Source organism: Ascidiella aspersa, chromosome 6, assembly GCF_963924565.1.
Source record: "Ascidiella aspersa chromosome 6, kaAscAspe10.2, whole genome shotgun sequence".
Classification (NCBI taxonomy): Eukaryota; Metazoa; Chordata; class Ascidiacea; order Phlebobranchia; family Ascidiidae; genus Ascidiella; species Ascidiella aspersa.
Genome location: NC_139452.1, coordinates 9350980 through 9369872, shown reverse-complemented (window position 1 = coordinate 9369872; position 18893 = coordinate 9350980). Strand labels below are relative to the sequence as shown.

Here is an 18893-nt window from a genome sequence, read left to right as displayed (position 1 = left end):
CGAAATAATCGGTCTATTTTGGTTCGTGTGTCAACAGTTTGTGCTTGTATGATACGGGAAGTGCTTCAATTAAACTCGGAACTGGTCGTCATTAGTTCGGCTTCGGCTTTCGTTTTGCAGCAGACGACAACGTGCATCACAACCGGGTCAAATGTCGGGTGAGCGATCGCAATTGCGTCAGCGTCAATAACATTAATATCGGCAATGCCGTAGTTTGGCAACAGCGTATAGTAAAAGCCTGAAAAAAACGTGTTGTTTGTTATGTTATATAATTGCTGAACACCGTCATGGCAATTGATCAAAACATGGCAATTTGATCAAAACATGTTTTTTAATAACCAAATTATTGCAATGGTCGCAAATAAAGAGAAAAAATGTTTTTTGTTTTTTTCTGTCGTCGATTTAACAGTAAACGTAACTATAAGCATCTCCACACCACAGACCACTGATTCATTCTGCTGAAAATCGCGAAAACGTGTTTATAAGTTTGTGTTCCCCAAACTCCATGGTTCTGTAATTAAACATTGGAAAGGGAACTGTGATACTAACATAACCGAAAGTAAGATGTTTAAACGAAACTGTTAAAAAAGCCGACAAGCACATTTACTCAGCCCGGGAAATTCCGCGATGTGAGTAAAACAGGCGAAATGACCTATCTTTTTGGTTCATTTTAACATTTAAGATAACGAAGGCTTAATAGCGGAAAAATTTCCACCGATTAAGCAGTAACTTAGTGGCGGTTAACGCGCCTAATGTTGAGTTACGACGTGAAGCATTCGGCACGGACAAGAACGGACTTGAACTCCTTCCAAAGGTCGGGCTTTGCCGCAGGAAAACATCGCGTCTCGTCGCCCTCATGTTTACACAGGCCGGCACTCCCTCGGGTTTGTTATAAAAATGCGCCTCGGCCGAGCAAAACCTGTTAACGCCATGTCGGGCACTCAGCTGGCACTTTGTCATCGGCGAATGGGACCAAAGCAGCGCCTATAGGTACTTTCCAGAGGCGCAGGTCCGACTATTGAATTGCGCTAAGGCTGCAGTTTTACAACGTCACGCGAAATTCCTTCCACAATGCTGCATGAAAGCCCGGCTGTTGTTGACAAACAAAGGAGGCTTTTGTTTGTCGTATGTCAGCAGCTAATTGACTGTACGGCCGCTCGAATCGCTCAACGTCCTTTGGAATTTTCGTTCTTGCATTTTTTCCCGAGGAGTCCAACGCCTGGTACTTCGTTATTGAATATTGCCGCAACAAGCAGTATTCCAGGAAATCATTAAGCAACTGCTGTAGTCACAACACAATATTTTGTCTTATTTTTTTATAAACGGGCTGTGGCAATGTCAACGCTAAAATTTAATAAATGACGTGGCATTCAACGCAAAATCTTGACACAATGAATGTCAATCATTATTTGCTTGGGAGTTTAATAAGTGATTCAATGATTGGCGTTATTTTTATCGTTAGTTTCCGAAGAAAACAAAAAAGTGACTGACTAGCCTTTTGCAGAAATCATTTCATAGACGAGTCATCAAACCATAGTACCAATACCCAATATTTTGGACAGAAAATATGGAGACCCCGTCTGATAACAAATAACGCCATTACTACGGTTAAAGAAGCAAAATAGACGAAACTGAAAATTTGAAATGTATTTTTTTCAGACAATTATGCCAAATTAGCTTAGTTTTTTACATGTTTAGTGACTGTAAGTTGTTAACCTAAAAAGTGTTGAAAAATTTACTATTTAGGATAAAAATAGCCGCATTGAAAATCATGGCTGAAATTTCTATATTAATTTCGTATCGGATCTGCACCGTTACCAAACTAGTATCCGACCAGTACCGATACTACCATCGATTCGATATTATCGGATATCCCAAATTCAACTATGATCTGCCGCAAATCCATTTAGCTATAGTTTGAAGTAATGTTTCATCTTTATTTTGTCGTTTCGCCATAAACCCTATAGGAAGGAAAAGATAGTGAAAAAACAAAGTTGGCAGTGATTTCCAAGTTCAGCCAAAAACGCCACTGAATGAGTCGAACAACCACAAAGGGTAACGGAACAACTAAGTGGAGAGGTCATTGAGGTCCATGTTGACGTCCACCCAGACCTCCGGGCAGTAGGTTGCGAACGTGAGGTAGCCGGTGTGTCCGTACATTTCCTTGGGCGTGACGCAGGTCCGACAAGAGAAGGCGAACTTAGTGGCGGCAGGAGGCGTATAACCTTTTCCCCGCGGAACATCTTCTTTTGCTGATCCATCTTTTACCCCGTTTTTGGACTCTCTTGTTTCGTTTTCTGCCTTTTCGGCATTGTTGCTGTTGTTATCATTATTCTCATCTGCCTCCGCGTCCACTTTTGTTCCTGCAGCGCTACCTTGCGCCTCTTCCTCCATCCTTGGCCTCTTTGTCTTCTTGCCGCGTCCCGGTCCTCCAGACGCTGGCTCCTGATTGGTCCTCACTATCAGCTCTCCTAGGGGAAGATCATCTCCAGCCTCGTAAGCGCACGGGAGGATGCTCCTGCTCCCTTCGGAGGAAGATAGGAGTGCTTCTCTAACATCCGGATCCGAGAGTCCGGTGTCGGCCACCGGGAGGTTGACCCTCTTCACGTTGTGCGACTTGCGGACGACCTCGACGGTTTCGATCTCGCGGAAGAAGCTCCCTGGCTTGTGGAGGACCTCGCAGACGCGCTGGGTCTGCTCGATGCAGGGAGAAAAGGAGCAAAGTCTTCCTCCTGAAAATGAAGAGGAAGAAAAACGAGTTAGGAAGGTATAGTGTTCAAACTACTGTATAAAGACAGCTGGAGATTGTTTGTTTTCATTTGCAGTCAATCTTGTCACTTTTTTCGAGCAGTGCTTAATCCCCTATTTACGTCAGGGGCAAATTTTTTGGCTTTACCTGTTTTCTTCAAATTGCTTGCAACTTTTTATTAAATTGGCAGCACAGTTAGTTAGTTATATTATATTTAAAGTATGTTGTGCTCAATAAGCTTGGCAGAAAGATAACGTACAAAAAACGTTTATATTTTTTTATTTTTTTGATATACAAATGTCTGGGACGCAGCTAGCAACGTTCCATCGCGGCGCGCTGATCTAGACTAGAGAGTTATAAAGGCGTTTATAGTGTTGCTGGAAATTAGACCAAGGGATACCAGGGTACTATATGGGTTAGAAAATAAAATAAATAGCATATTTTTCAGCGTATGGCTGGTTTGTGAATACCGTTACTAATACTATGATCAAATTGCCAGCATTTTACTCTGGTATTACTACTTGGTAATGGGTGTACACTTGTACATGTTAATATAGGCAAATCAGCCGTGGTAAGTCAGTTGACATGAACTTAAGTAGCCGGAAAGATATGTATAAAATAAAAAGTAAATTTTACTTGGCGCTTGCTATTAACTATGCGATTTGTCCCATTTAATATTTTTTTACAATTTAAACCAAAAAAAGTCGATTTCAAATCAAAAATCGGAAACGAACCGCAGACGGGCACACTGTTGACCAAGCTAAAAATCTGGCGACGTTTTTCCGGGAAGCTTCAAACCTTAAGAAGATTTCTCGCTTCATAGAAGAGAGCCCGCCGGAAACAGAGCATAGCGCAAGCGAGTTGGCGAGTCGATTAACGTGCGATTAGCGCGCATTGGTAAAAGCTTGGAAACTGTAATTGAGGCGGAAATGGCTATCCGCCTCACTAACTGCTGAAAATTGTCGATTACGAGTGAAAAAACGTCAATGTCTAGACCCGGGCGCCAAACAGTGTATAAAGTTCGCCGCAGAAACGCATTAGCGAATCGAAATCTAAATTAACGTTGGCACCACTTCAACCCATAGGTTTCTACGCCAAGTGGTGGACGTCAAGTCAGTTGACTTCATTTGCCTACTGCTGAGCTGTCAACGGGCTTAAGCCAAGGCAGGTCGTTTGGGGACGCGTGCCAAATTTTTCGCATGTTTGTGACATAATGGAACCGGATCCATCTAACACGAATCGCGTTATTTTCGACATACTTGAGTTTGGGGCCTTGGCGTCCATCAGGTGCTTCAAGCAATGGGTGCGTCATTCTTGAAGTTAAAAAGGTAACATTATGAGAATAAATGACGACTGTCGCCAAATTACGCGGAATGAAACAAGTCATAACTGCCCACTCATGTACTGAATATTATAATAGCGCTTTGTGTCATAAATTCGCCAGAAACACCAGTGCTCTGAAACGAACAGCGTGTTAATGTGAGCCTTTCTCCAAAACAGGAACACCCATAGCGGAAATTTAAATCTTTGGGAAACGGTATGTTTTCAAAAAAATCACCGGCCAAGTTGTGTGACGAGACTGGAACAACGACCGCAACATTTGCATCTAAACGACAGTTTGGATTTAAAAAATGTTTCGGTTCCTCCTTCGAAACCCTTCGTTAAGTTTAAAGCGACTGTCTAGACTCGGTTGAAAGCAAACTCCACAGACATAAGCTTAATACCACGGCGTTTCGGTTGTGTAAAAGGCAAATTTACCACTTTACAGATGCTGCTGAGCAATAACGTTAGGGAGTTTAATTCAATCAAGGAAGTAAGTGGAATTATCACAAAAAACTTTTTTTTCTAGTGGTTGATAGTCAAGAGTTATTTTGTTGATAGCCAAAATCATATTATATATTATTACAAAAATTACCTCTCGTTAACCAATGTTCCCCTATCATAATTTTCACGCCGAGCAAATGTCTGTTTTGATGAGCTTAAATCTTTGATTTTAGAAACCGATGGTAAAGTCCTAAATGAGTTAAAAACTTTTTAAATTCGTAAAATGACTTTAAAAACATTTTCGATTTGTAAAATTTACAGTCGAACAAAATACAAACAAACAACATATTCAATTCACTTAACTTTTTTTTGTGTTTTCCTAATGTGCATCATACGTTTAGTCTAGGTTTATTGCTGAATTTTATTAGATAACTGATTATATTCAAGTTAGCGAGAAACAAATTTTACTGCGTAAAGTTTTCGGTGGCTGCTTTGCAGTTGCGTACTTTAAAGAAAACACTGCTCGCTTTATGTTGGTCAATTTTTCTTAGCCACGACAAAATATCCAGCCATTTCTGTTTTACCGATTAAAATTGCAAAGTGAATTCTGATACAGTGTTCCTTAACCACAAGTCCGCCAGCACATTTGAGACCGTGAAAGATTCTGGGTGAGTTATTAAACTTTCATTTTTTGTTCAATTAACTTCTGTAGAAACCACAAACATTTATATTTCAAAGTAGGCAATAATGCATTTAAAACTAAAATAAAATTGCAATTTTGTGTGTCCATGTCGCTTTTGCTTTTTAACCTGCTGTTATAGGGTCATAACAACTTGTTTACTATTCCTATTACTTGAGTCCGCGAACAACTATGCTAATAGGAAATTAGTCTATTGACCAAAAAAATTCGGCACCTGTGTTCCAAGGCCAACCAAGGTCTACCTGATTTCTTGAGCGCCTTCATTGCGTGGGGGATCGCCTGGTCGGGTCGCGGGATGTCAAGGAACACCGCGTCAGCCGCGTTCTCCACCGGGAAACCGTCGTTGATCACGTCGCGGTGATAGCACTGGAGTAAATAAGAAGGCGCTACTTTAAGGATGTTTAATAAAAAGTATATCCCAGAAGAACTGAAACATGAATAATTATTTATACACAATGGGTATTCTGGGATTAAGCTCTTTTGGTGGTGTCGTACTGGCCAACGATAACGGCGCCCATATATAGTACACAAAATGCCTACGGAGAGGCTTATCGAAATCAGTCAGCCTGAACAGGATTGTAGTGCAAGCAAGACCAGGCTAGAAAAACAACTATAGCCTGCTGCGGTCTCTCCCCTCTCCGTAGGCATCTTGTGTATCAGAAAGAACGTTTTGTTTAGGGTCAGTATGCAAAATTGCCTTTAAAAGAGTAGTCGTATCTATCAATATGACATTATTGTTGTTGTGGGAATGTCTACAATAAGACGTGGGGTGTTAGGACTTAATGAAGTCTTGTGATACCATATTGTCATTCTGTTAATTTATACTTTTGTAAAATTGTTCCTTTGCAAAAGACGAAATGGGCTTTTGAATAAATTCTGTTGGATTGACGCATGGACGACTGACGTACAGACTTGCTTTGCAATAGACTTAGGCGGATTCTCAACAATCTCAGGACGATTCCCACCAATTTGGTAATAGACATTCGAAAAAAATGAAAAACGCAATGGCAATAACCGGACCTGTGTATGGTTTTATTCTTTGAAGCAGTATACCCAAACCAGCTAGTATTTTTTTACGAAAAATCATTGGCGATCTTAATTTTCATCTCTCGAGTATGTACCGAGTTTTCAACTAAAACAAATTAACGATCCTGACTATAGCCTCGGTTAAGTGCACAAGCATGTGTTAAAGGCCAGGAGTGGAGTATGTAAAAGGCGAAGTTTCCACACGATAGATGCTGCTGAGCTAAACCAATAAAGCGTATAATTCACACAAGAAAGTAAGCGGAATTAATACAGAGTTTTCACGAAAAAAATCACCAATCATGAAGGCGAATTTGTTTGACTTACCGTCACGCTTTCGGAGAGTCCGTGCTCCTGGAATTCCTCCCTGGCCTTAGCGCAACGACCCTCGTGGAACTCGACCGTGTGCAGGTGGCCCGTTGGCGCCACCGTGCGGATGATGGCGTGTGAGAGGGATGCGCTGCCAGTACCTGAAAAAAAAAATAGGAGCATGGCCGCTGAAGTTTATTAGCCATATTATGCGACCATTTTCAGTGGGCTATGTAAGATTCGAGATCTAATTTGTTCTTGTAGGCAGGGTCTTAATGCACAACGGGAAATTGAAGACTGGGAATGATGTGTTGCTTACACCTTAGCTTTTTTGCATGCCTATATGTTACTTTCAACCCATAAGGCGGCAATGTGCGTTTTTCAATACCACCAGTTTAACGTATAAGACGAGCAGATAATTTTATATTCAACTCAAATATAAACCTAAACACTTTCTTTATTACTACTAATTTGAAAAATGACTAAAGGCACTTTTCGTAGTCGGTCTTCAAAGATATCTCCTATTGCAAAAAAGGTTATTAAAGTCTACTCTTGTCCAGGCGATTCTAAAGACTTGCCTGTTTAGCCAGATTGCTGAAGTTTATGTCAGCGTAGAATAAATACGATAACCCATAGTATACATAAGGGAGGCTAGGTTTTTACACAAGAGTGTTTTGTCTGCAGTGCCCGACACTACATTGAATGGCTATTTAGAGTTCTGAACAGCCCTCATGATATCATCAGCAACAGGCAACACTGTGAAAACCTCTAATAGGAGAACACAAAGCAACGGGCGATATAGCTAGAATTGCGTTAGAAATTCTCTATTTTTCCGCAAAACGCTACGTTTGTCGTTACGGGGCCTTTCGTTCACTATATGGCGGGGTTAGGGTTCGTTGGGGGTACAGGTTGTAGATTCCCTACGTTGCACTTTAAAGGAGAAGCACGTGAAGGAGGTCAATACGGACTTAAATCAGACAAAGCTTTCGGTCAAAAAGCCAAACCCAAAACCCGGTGGAAGACTTTGGGTAATATAAGCTATAAGGCAATATAAGCTACGAGCAGCGAAAGACCGTTAGGTCATCAAAGTCAGCCGCTCCCTGATCGCAGTAGTGAAAAAACGTGTAAATAGTGTACCAGATGGTTCACGACTAAATAATCACACACGACCCGAAATGTGTAAGGCAGGTGCACCGTTAATGGAGAGAATGATCCCAGTGATTAATGTTACTAGGCACAAATAAAACAGTTTGGATCACGGAATCACAAAAAATAGAGATGAAATTCAAAAACTCGACGCGAACCCCGGGCGGTATTTGACTGCATAGTAGGCCTGCAAATCGTCAACTGTAATCGCCAGCGACGCGCTTTGGAAAGCAAAATAAACGCAAGCTCAGCATTTTTGCTCGACAAGTCATAAAGGAGGGCGGCGTTTGCCAGATTTTTCGCCGACCACAAAATCTTGCCCGCCGAAAGACGCCGCGCGCCCTTCGCAAACCGCGCCTGTTTCGCGTCTTCCGACGAGCTTTGTGACGTCACAATTTGGCGGTACGCGGCCTGGTGAGTAATGGGAAGGCATCGAGGCTGTGTGTTAAGGCTTTGTTAGGTCAAGAAAGCAAGGCGTGAGGCGTAAGATCAAAGCTCTTCTATCGATTACCTTTTTACGGCGATATTTAAGATGACGTTATGCCAAGGTCAATCTGTAATGTAATATAAGGCAGACGTTTCGCGCAATTTAAAAGCGAGGCTCCGAAAGATTTAAAAGATGAAAAATAATCGTATTGTATCGTGTGTTTTGTTAACGAGGAATAAAACTTTGTAGGAGTCCTTGAACGACGTTTTGTCAGTAGGCTCTACACAGAAAATTTTACAATTTTAAGAGGCGCACTAAATCCTACAGATATAACACTAGAAAACATGGCTTCTATTGAAAAACAACAACCACAAAAGTCCTATCAAGGCCTGTTATGTTCATTTTGTATCTATAAAAAATGATTTTTTTATTTAAAACTGCGAATAGTGCGCATATAATATTATTTTTATTATTCAATTTAGGATACTGATTCTAATTAATCTGTGCAAATTCAGAAATCTCAATAAAGTAAGGAATGTTTGTCTGTTTTAATTGGTGAAGTCAAAAGATCATACAAAGTATGTACATCAGCCAAATAGCCATAGTGTAATGGATTGAAGGGGGTAAAAATATGTGTGGCTTGATAAAAAAATAAAAAAGGCCAACGGGTAATGAAAGCGAACTCGACACGCCGTTTTTCTGTGCTAAGATGAACATTAGCACTTCAGTTTGATAATATTCTGTGAAATCTCATCATAACGCAAAGTTTAATTTGCATTTCCGTTTTTAATTTTTAGGGGATTCAAGCAACAGGAATTACACAACCACGCACGCTCAAATATAGTTTAAACGTAGATTTACCTGATTCGCAAACAACCGATCCCGGTTTGAGCTCGAGTTGTGAAGTAATCATGGCGATATCTGGGGCGTAGAGAATCTGGGTGCGATGGGGCAGGGTGAGGGTCCACAGTTCGGGGGTGGGCTGCAGGATGTAGACCCAGCCCTGTATGACAGGCATAAGAAGAGTTATTAAGAGCAAACACAGCTTCTCTAGTAATTGTAATTGTTAACCAAAGTTTCGGAAACCTTTTTAAATCGCCTCCTTTTAAGGTGAACGACAGCGAACACTCGTAGTACAATATATAGAATAACCATAACGGCGTCCCAATCAACTCATTGGAAAAATAATTAAAGTCCAAGTTAAGTATTTTGCAAAATTAACAAGTCAAGTCCCATTCATGTCATTATTAGAGAAATCAACAACGAGTCAATTCATTGACATAAAAATATACCGTTAAACTAATGAAGTTGGTAAATTCGTCCTATAATAAGAAATTCAACTAGACTAAAATTAAAAAAACGCTACATACAGCACGAAAACGTACAGAAATTGAGACAAATAACCCAGTTTTATTAAAAAATATTTAATGAAAACACTTAATTTTAATCAAAGGTAGTTGACAAAATGACTAAAGTCCAAGTCAAGTCATTCGTCCAATAGACTAAAGTCAATTCACTTCGGTTAAAGAAAACTAGCAAAGTCAGTTAATTGGAAAACAGTGACTTAAATCATGTCAATAACTTAAGTCATTACAACACTGCAAAAAATCTCACCCGTCCGCAGGTGTACTTGGTCCCGTAGGCATGTCCGACCAGTTGGTCGTGTTTGATGGCGCCAAAACGCGACTGCGAGATCTCGCCTTTCTTCACAGTAAGTGGAAACATGGAGTCGTGGCCCAGATAGACGATAACCACATCATCGTACTGAACGTCGGGCGTTTTGCAGTTGAAGCCCATGACTGGTACAGTTGGGTTGTGATCGGGTTTTATCTAGTATTATTTGGTTCAGGTAACACAAGCCTACTAGTTGATTTGCTTTCACTAAACAAAAACATGTTTTTTTTCGCTTAATAAATGGGTTCTCCAAACTTCATTCCCGCAAAGCACCGGAGAGATTTAAAGAAAAATTATACAACTATAGAGATAGACCGATATATCGGTAGACAAACTTGTGAAAAATCGGGTATCGGTCGAAAAAGTGATGTCGGTCGATCTCTAATACAAATAACCAGTAAGTTAACACAAATGTACCTAAATATCGACTAGATAAGCAACTAACTCAGTAAAAACTTCCTAGAATCTATGATCGCCATTTGATAAGCACGTTAAAAAACTTTAAAATAGCCGCAAAAGTCTTAAAAAAAAAATTTGCTTTTAAAATCAGACAAAATAAATTGGCAAACAATTTGACTGCTAGTTGTCAACGATTTGGGAGCAAAAGGCCTTTTTCAGGGGTGATGTTATTATTTTTAATGTAACGACACTTCTCCCAACAAAAAATGATAGTGCTCGAGTAGTGTTTGTTTCTGAGTAGTGTTTCTCAATCAACTTTAAGCCAAATAACTGGTCAAGCCCTAACTGGTTTATAATTTTTAATAACTGCTACTCCATGCGAGTTTTGCTTAAAAAACGCTAAAACTACATTTCGCTCGTGATTGGTCGCCGGCCGTCACGTGGTCAAGGCGGCCGACACGCCCCAGCGAGCTTGGTTGGAATCGACGAAAGGCAGAAAGAGACGACTCGGTGACAAATGCAAGACGTTTATTTCACCATGGCAAAGCAAAAAGGACGACAACGAAAAAGCAAAACGAAGCGGCGTGGGGCCTAAGTGTCTATGGCGTGTGCGATAAAGTTTTAGTGTTGTTGGGTAGCGAATGGTGTATATAAAAACGTTTTAGTGTTGTTGGGTAGCGAATGGTGTGTGAGTTTGTGGGCATCGAAATCTTCAACGGCGCTGTGAACGCAGGAAATAACAGTCGAGGTTAAAACACGATTTGGGGACCTGACAACGAAAAATCGATTATTTAGCATGGCTATTATCAACTTTGTATCGATTAGCGGTCCGTAATTCACGAATGGCAAAAAATTATCGCACTGTTTTTTATTCTTTGAAAACACAAATTGTCCGACTTTAGCGTATATAGAGAAGCGGTTAAGAGCGAAAGTTTATTTTCCGCAATATTTTAGGGATTGCGTTAAACTCACAAAAGATAACGAATTACGCAGGAGGCGCGCCACATGCCAATGCGCGATATTTAATTGACAAATGTGAAGAAACCGCATGAAAGTCGGGCCTACAGAACCACAACTTCGAACGGATTTTCATGGTATTCACCGTTGTTAAGGTGCACAACGTATGTTGTAATTACACGACACAAACAATCACCTCACAGAGAAAGAAAAACAAAATAATTTCACACTAGTAATGCACTGTTTTTTTTTCAATCGGGTCTAACAGTTCGCAGGTAAACGATTTCGCCTAAAGTTTTGCAACACGTGGACTGAGACAAAATTTCGCTAAACCAAATGTAAATCGCTGCACAGCCTAAAGGTTCGATAACGTTAGAGCCTATGACGTCATGCCTACGTTGCTAATCACGGAAAAGGCGACTTTAGGCGCACAAGAGCGCTAGTTGATAAAGAGACGGGGTCACGCTTACGATAAGGTGCTGAGAGGAAATTAGTTTGGCAAACACAAAAACGAAGCTTAGTGATCGGCGAAAGAGAAGTTGTTATGTACAGGTCGTAGAAAAGAACAGACGAACCACATGCTAAATACCATTCCATGAAAACCAGGATGCATTATTATCGTAAATACTGGCGGACAGGACGAAGAAAATTCGCGATCTGCGAGGAAAATCAAGAATCAGCGCGTTTTTAGGTTATATTCTCAGTTCAGGTGGAATCCCTTCTCCCCGGTTGCCGCTAGGAGTCGCTCTCGCAGGATTTTCTCGGACGAATACTCGGGCAACTTCAGGTAGTGGACACACGTGTTGACCGAAGGGTAGCTGCCGTCGCCCGAATCAACCTGACGGAAAAGAAAGTGTTTATTTGACGACTGATAGGCCTTTTGAGGTAAAGGCGTCATCATGTAAATGGAAAAAGAAAAGTCCGTTTTTCACTGCTAGCAACTAAACGTTTAAGGTCACTGCAACGCGTACTAACGACGCCTTAATAATTAAAAATAGTTTATCTTTCGAATTATGTTGTCAGTTTTTCAACGGAAGAAAATCGACCAGGGTGCGAAGTAAATTTTAGTTACCAGTGATGTGATTTAAATTAGGATAACAAAGAAAAAACAGCAGATTACAGTAAAAGTATATTATGAAGTTTACTAATAGAGCAGAAATTTTAAGTAAATAAACTTTAACGGACGTTTTTTTTTCTGTGCTTTGCTAGTTTTCAAAACTTTAAATCTTAAATTTCTGCCTGTTGCCAAGAAGAACAGCAACTTATGGGGTGTTAATAACAAAAAACGTGAGTGATAATTTATCTTTTCGATTTATATTGCCAGTTTGTTAACGGAAGAATAGCGACCAGGGTGCGAAGTAACTTTCAGTTATCATTTATGTGATTTAAATTAGGAAAACAAATAAAAAAACATAAATTATATTAGGTGGGGCTGAAAGAAAAAACTAGCGTTAAGGCATATCAACGTATACGGAATGACTATAGTTCTACTCTCACATATTTTCGAAAAAGCACGATTAATTCAGCTACGAATGACAAATCATTTCCGAAGCTTCAGGTATATTCCTAACAAAACACATTACAGCGCAGTGAAGCGCTCTGTACACCCACCTTGCGGACGACGGTGAGCCGCGGGGTGAGGTTGGCGAGGCCGCCAGGTGGGAGCGACGAGCAGCCGGTGGTGAATTGTAGGAAAGACTTGCGCTCGTCTCCGCTCATGGCACATACAACGTTCACAAAACGGAGAAAGCCAGGGCTGGGGAAAATAAATAATCGACAGGGTTTGTTAGTTTTACCAGCAAATGGGTTTGAGAATGAAGCAAGACTTGAAATTAATATTGAATCGTCGTGATGGTAAAAATTAAAAAAGGCGCCCAAAGCGTCCAAGTCGTACATTTTCCTAAAGTTTTAGTCCTAACAACACAAGAATGAAATGCTGTACTGCAAGTATTTAAAATGCTGGGTGTTGGACTGTTGGTTTTAAAAACGTAACCAGACCATACTGTACATTATTTTAGTACGAAAGCACGATTAAAATATTGGTCAGTATTAATAACTTTAAAAACTTGTTGCTGTTTTTTGCTGGTTAAGTTAAGGTGTACAATTTGGTATACATTTTTGAGGGGGGGGGGGGGGGTAAAAGTTGCCGAAAAGTTAATCTTCACCTGTCCCTGGTGAATCCCAGCTTGGGCTCCGTGTAGTTGATTACGTCATCTCGCGTCCAGGTGGGCTTCTGGTCGCCGCAGAGGAGAAGAAGCAGCTCAGATGGAGAGAATGGGAGGAGGCTCGAGATCGGGAAGACGCTGCAGAAGCCGTCTGGAAGAGGAAGATAAATTAAAGTACATTTTTGGCTTCAGAATATTAGCGCATAGGTTTCTTAACTTGCAACTGGTTGTAGTTTGAATTTTTTGGGATACTTTCTAATTTCATATGCACTGTAAAAATATTGCGCCTTTGCAAAGGAGATTGTTTTCCATTATTCCTGATGTATATTTTAAGGATGTCTGATTTTTTGTGGTTCTGTGGTTTGCTGCGATGCCTGGACCTCTTAAATAACTTAACTACTAAGAAAAGAATAGCCTCGTAAAGGAGGAATTTTTCTTTGCGGAAAACAGGAACGCAGATAAAAAGCCTGAAATGTTTGAAAGTTTCCGAGAAAAGCTGATCTTTTCGTCTAATAGCGTTAATTGTCGAGGAGCAATAATAAACCGAGATTTTACGCCACAAAGGAAGGGAATCAGAGTCGACTTTCGAGGAATTTTTATTTGTGAAAAACAGAAACGCAGGTAAAAAAGGCTCAATTGTTTTTTTCTTCAGTAATTGATGAAATTTTCGTCGCATATAGCGTAAAAGCCTTAAAAGTATTAAATAATACTTTTTTTTCTTAAAAGTATTAAATAATACGAGTCGATTTGCTCGGCTAAAAGAAATAATACAACTCGTCTCTTACCTCGAAGAGCCTCGACCTGCTTGCGTATGCCGGTGTGAAAGACAAAGTCCATGGTGCGGTCGATGTACTCTTGGGCGTTCTCTAGTGTCAGGTCCACGTCGTCGCCGCCGTCCACCAGGGGGTGTGAAGAGTAGCCGTAGACCGAAGAGGAAGGGAGAAACTGCATGCTGAGGCTGTAGCGCAAGGACAGGTGTTAATGGTTGCGTAATAGTTCATCCATTTAAAATAAGACGTCGTGATGGTAAAAAAAAGAAACGTCCCCAAATGTTTTTTTTCGTCCTATCAGGAAAAAACAGTTTTTACAATTCTCAGCGCTGGTGTTTGAAAAACGTAATCCGACAATACAAAATCCAATCTAAACATTGGCCATTTATCACTTTGAACAAGGTCACTCAAGATTGGAGTAAAAAAATGCAATTTTACTTTCAAAATAACGTTTGAAATAATCGAAATGACAATAAATGTCCGGTAAAAATAAGTCCCTAAAGTTTTTTTTTTTAGTTCTATTACGAAAAAACAGTATTTGAAATTCTCGGCGCTAATGTTTAAACAACGTAATCCGGCAATACAAAATCCGTTTAAAACATTGGTCATTTATCAATTTAAACCAGGTTACTCAAGATGAAGTAAAAACAAAAAATTGAATTTTCAAAATAACGTTTGAAACAATTAAAATGACGACAGAAGTTTAAGACGTCGTAATGGTAAAAATAAAAATCGTCGGTCAAAATAAGTCCCCAAGTTTGTTTTGTTTTCCATTCTCGGCGCTGCTGTTTAAAAAACGTAAGCCGACCATACAAAATCCGATAAAATCGGTCATTTAGTAATTTAAACGCTGTCACTCAAGATACCAAATTAGTAGCATGTCAGAATTTTCCAAAAGCAAAAAACCAAAACTTTTCTTCTCAAAATAATCGCGCAAATAGCCACAGAAAAAAAATTAACCAATAGTTGTAAGTAATTTGCAGACGAAGCGATCCTCACCCGAGATCCCGAATCTTGCATTTGGTTCCGTTGTAGTCGAGACTCAGCTGGTCGATCGCCTTCTTCTTATCCGCTTCTTTGAGGGAGGAGTCGGATTCTAGTTTTCTCTTCTGCTCGCAGAGATCTGACAGCTTCAAGAGGAACTTGTATCTGGAGTAAAAAAAGTTCCAATTGAAATTTCAAAATTAGGTTTAAAACAATTCAAATGACTTTGAAAGTTTTTGAAATCAAATCTAAAATTTTCAAAATGACGTTAAATTTTTTAAATGACGTCAAACGATTTTAATTATAACGTCAGATTACTTAATTTCGTCACAGTATTTTAAAATGGTGTTAGAAGTTTAAAGTTTTAACGATGACCTTAGCAATTTTAAAATAACGCAACGGAATTTTCTAAATGACTTCAGAAATTTTGTAAATCGTCGTAAAACCTAAAATTGACGTATGTACTCCTTAACCCGTGACATCACATAGATAAGATCACCTCGAGTTTTAAACGTTTCAGAATGGTGTTACGAGTTGAAATTACGTCTAAAATTTTCGAAAAGACGTGATAAGTTTTAACGATGAACAATTTAAAGATATCGTCAGATTTTCTTAAATAACTTAAAATAACCTCGATAAAATTTAAAATTGAAGTATGTACTATTTAAGCTAAAAATGTTGTATTGGAAACTTGTCCGCCGATTCGCGCTACGCGTGACTGATCACCCGAAGGTCACTTAAGGTCAATGGGGAAAAACTATTCATTATGTGAACATTATTCACATAATCGGGGATTTTAAATTTAGCTTTCTTCTTTGTTCTTTGTCCTCTCATCCGAAATCTCCCTCCCGCATTGTTGGTTCACAACCGCCATAACAATGAGCCAGTGTTGTAATGACTTAAGTCATTGACTGGACTTAAGTGCACTAATGTCGCTATTTTCAAATGACTCGACTTGACTTAAGTCCTTTGACCAAAATGGCTTGAATTGGACTTGACAAGTCATTTTGTCAATTAACGTGGGAGTAAATCAAGTGTTTTTCATTAAAAATTATCTCACGTTTTGCACATTGAACACTTTAATTGCTGTGTATTGCGTTTGTGTTATTTTTTAGTTAAACTGTCGATTATTATCGGACGAGTTTACCAATTTTAATAGTTTAACAGTTTACTTTAATGTCAATAATATGACTTGAAGTTGACTTGCTCTCATAATGACTTGACTTGTTATTCATTCAAAAGAATTGACTTGGACTTGACTTGACTTGGACTTGAGCCATTTCCAAATGACTTGTTTACATCACTGCAATGAGCATTGTTACATAGTGACATCACAGAAGCAAGCTTACCTGGAGTTGTCGACAATCTTGAGGTCCTCCATGGTGAGGATCCCGGAGAAAGAGGAGGGAGCGAGGGAAGGAGCCGGAAGAGTCATCTTCATCTTGAAGTCGTCCTCATCACTGTTGTCCTTGTCGCGCTTTTCGTCACTAGGGGGCGATCTTGCTTTTGACTGAAGAAAGATATTCAATCAGATTGTGAGAAATAAATTTAAGTGGGCTGGCCTTTAGCCCAACCTGTCGCTTCTTGATAGGTGCTATTTTTTATTCCCGCCCGTCTTTCTTTTTTGTTGTTTCAGCGTAATAAAAAAATCAGGCAAGATTAGAATGCTTTTTGCTTATGGCTAACGTATTTTTGCTGTGTACATTGTACAATGCGGCATTTTAAGGCAACTACACAACTAAAATTTTAATTTGAAATGGTATACTTATAATTACTATTATTGGTACTTTTTTACTTTCACTATTTACTTTCATTCCACCCGAACTCCGTTAGCTCATACATTGGAACCACTGGTTTAGAATTGTATTACTAATTGCGCAAAAAAGTCCGGTAAAAACATCCTAAAGTTACGATTCTACGTACACATCAATGCACACACAACCGTGGAACAGTTTTTAATTAGATCGTGAGAAATTACCGGGTTTTAAGTTTATAGTAAAATATTTATCGCTAACTTATTTTTGCTGTACAATGTTGCATGTTTTGAGAAATTAAAATCAGATTTTGCGACGTTAGGCAAGAAATAATTACAGACCATTTCATTCTATCAGCGAAAAACGTTGGTGCTCCTGAATTGAAAACACCCGTTTTTTGGATTTTTTACTAATAATGCAAAGTCGCCCTGTTGCTAACCAGTTGCAACGGTGTAAAGACTATTCTATGTACACTTTTACAAAAAAAAATATAAAGCCAAACTCGTACGTTGTATCATGTGGTTTAAATCATTGGTTCTTAAAACTTTTTCAGTATCACAATCTATCACGATTCAAACTTAACAATCAAATCTTCTTCACGACGAAGAAATAGGCAAATACCAAAATATTATCAGTTATCTAATAAATAATGTACAGTACACTGTAGTGTACAGTGTACGTCACTGAACACTCATGCCTCGCACGGTCGCCTATTTAGTATACGAATAGGTTTCCAACATTACTAAAAGTTCCACCACTGGCTTAAACAGTCCATAGCCTTGTGATTTATTAACAGGTACTTTTTTGACTATAACTAATTGTTTTCATTCTACCCGGAAAAACTCTGTTAGCATGGGAGTTGGAACCACTGGTTTAGTTTGAATTTTAATAGGTTTGCCATCATTATTACGGCATACTTTGTTGTTCGGGCGAAACTGGTGTTCCACCCACGGTACACAGCTTGATGTTTAACAATCCAGCATTGTAAGTCTATGGTAAAAAAAACTGCAACCAATAGCTAAGTGCTCACCTCCAAGCCACACTCGACTTCCTTGTCGACCCTTGGCGTCACGTGACCTGCCGTCATGCTTCGGTGAATCGGATCCGGTTGAGTGCATATGAGTTTGAGGAAACTCTCGCTGAGTGGAAGGTCGATGTAACGTCCGTCCTACAGGGAGGTAGGAGTTTAGTATAACTGTATAACTTCGGCTTGGGTGTTATTTTAAAATTATTATTATGATTATTCCAGGATTATTCCACGATTTAATCATTCATTTTTGGCAATAAAAGTAAAGCAGAAACTGGAAAACAGCACCGGTGATTTTGTCACAAATTGCGTTATTCCTGTAAGACTACTTTATAATTCCAGACGTTGCGTTTGTACTGTAGCAACCTGTTGTTTTGATGTGACTTTGTGGCAAGGCGTGGAGTACTATTTCTACATAAACGAAGTTAAACTAAACATCTAAAGTTTTTGCTGTACCAGTTGTGAGTTTGCCAGCACAGAAAAGCAACTTTAGGATATCTTTCGTAAAAGTTTGTGACAAATTTAAAGTGATAATTTATAACTATATTATTTTATTTTCTAAGGTTTGTTACGAAATTTTGTATCTAAACTTTATTGCAATTACTGATACCATTTGGTTTACGTTTATTACACGATACTACGAATCTCTTTCGATATTTATAAATAGCAACTTTATTTTCTAAACCAAGGGTCTCAAACACGCGGCCCGCGAGAACATTTTGTGCGGCCTGTGTCGAAAGTTTGAATTTTCAAGTATATGACAATATTTAAGCGCCACATATCTTTTTTTATCAGATTTGAAAGTTAAAATTCACTCTAAATTTGCTTCAAAAACCTGAAACTACTCACCAAACTTCACTGTCATATCACTTTCAATCGCTACCATTTATGCGGTAAAAGATACACTATTACGTCACATTGCCTATTCAACTCTGTTCATTTGTCACAATAACGCTGGAAAGCGCGTAAATGGCTATAGTTTAAAAAGCTAAATTACACTTGTCTTTTGCTTCAAAAATGAGAAAAATCACATACGAAAGAAAAG

The 18893-nt window shown here is 39.2% G+C and overlaps 2 protein-coding genes across 2 annotated transcripts in view; both read right to left on the bottom strand.

Annotated features, from left to right (window-relative positions):
* Positions 1–1238: 1238 nt before the first annotated feature.
* Positions 1239–10635, bottom strand: LOC146139565 (tRNA (adenine(58)-N(1))-methyltransferase catalytic subunit TRMT61A-like). Its single transcript, XM_083391501.1, has 5 exons — positions 9733–10635; positions 8980–9121; positions 6564–6706; positions 5456–5579; positions 1239–2732 (listed from the first exon to the last, which is right to left on the bottom strand). The coding sequence occupies exons 1-5, from the start codon at positions 9913–9915 to the stop codon at positions 2068–2070; spliced, it is 1257 nt and encodes a 418-aa protein (XP_083247627.1). The 5' UTR covers positions 9916–10635; the 3' UTR covers positions 1239–2067.
* A 73-nt stretch (positions 10636–10708) lies between these two features.
* LOC146139564 (E3 ubiquitin-protein ligase HECTD1-like) overlaps positions 10709–18893 on the bottom strand; it is a 48618-nt gene continuing 40433 nt past the window's right edge. Inside the window, exons 42-48 of the mRNA XM_083391409.1 lie at positions 17852–17989; positions 16417–16577; positions 15083–15232; positions 14099–14271; positions 13314–13464; positions 12760–12904; positions 10709–11986 (exon numbers count right to left, since the gene is read on the bottom strand). Of these exons, the coding sequence (XP_083247535.1) occupies positions 11849–11986; positions 12760–12904; positions 13314–13464; positions 14099–14271; positions 15083–15232; positions 16417–16577; positions 17852–17989 (1056 nt within the window). The 3' untranslated portion in view covers positions 10709–11848. The remainder of the gene's footprint in view (positions 11987–12759; positions 12905–13313; positions 13465–14098; positions 14272–15082; positions 15233–16416; positions 16578–17851; positions 17990–18893) is intronic.

Bases quoted from the DNA above. Each gene is read 5' to 3' on its own strand.
- LOC146139565 (XM_083391501.1), bottom strand. From the start codon at position 9,915: ATGGGCTTCAACTGCAAAACGCCCGACGTTCAGTACGATGATGTGGTT. The intron at 6,707-8,979 runs GTAAATCTACGT...TTTTTTTTTCAG, and splicing joins ATCGGTTGTTTGCGAATCAG to GTACTGGCAGCGCATCCCTC. The intron at 5,580-6,563 runs GTAAGTCAAACA...TATTTACTCCAG, and splicing joins GACTCTCCGAAAGCGTGACG to TGCTATCACCGCGACGTGAT.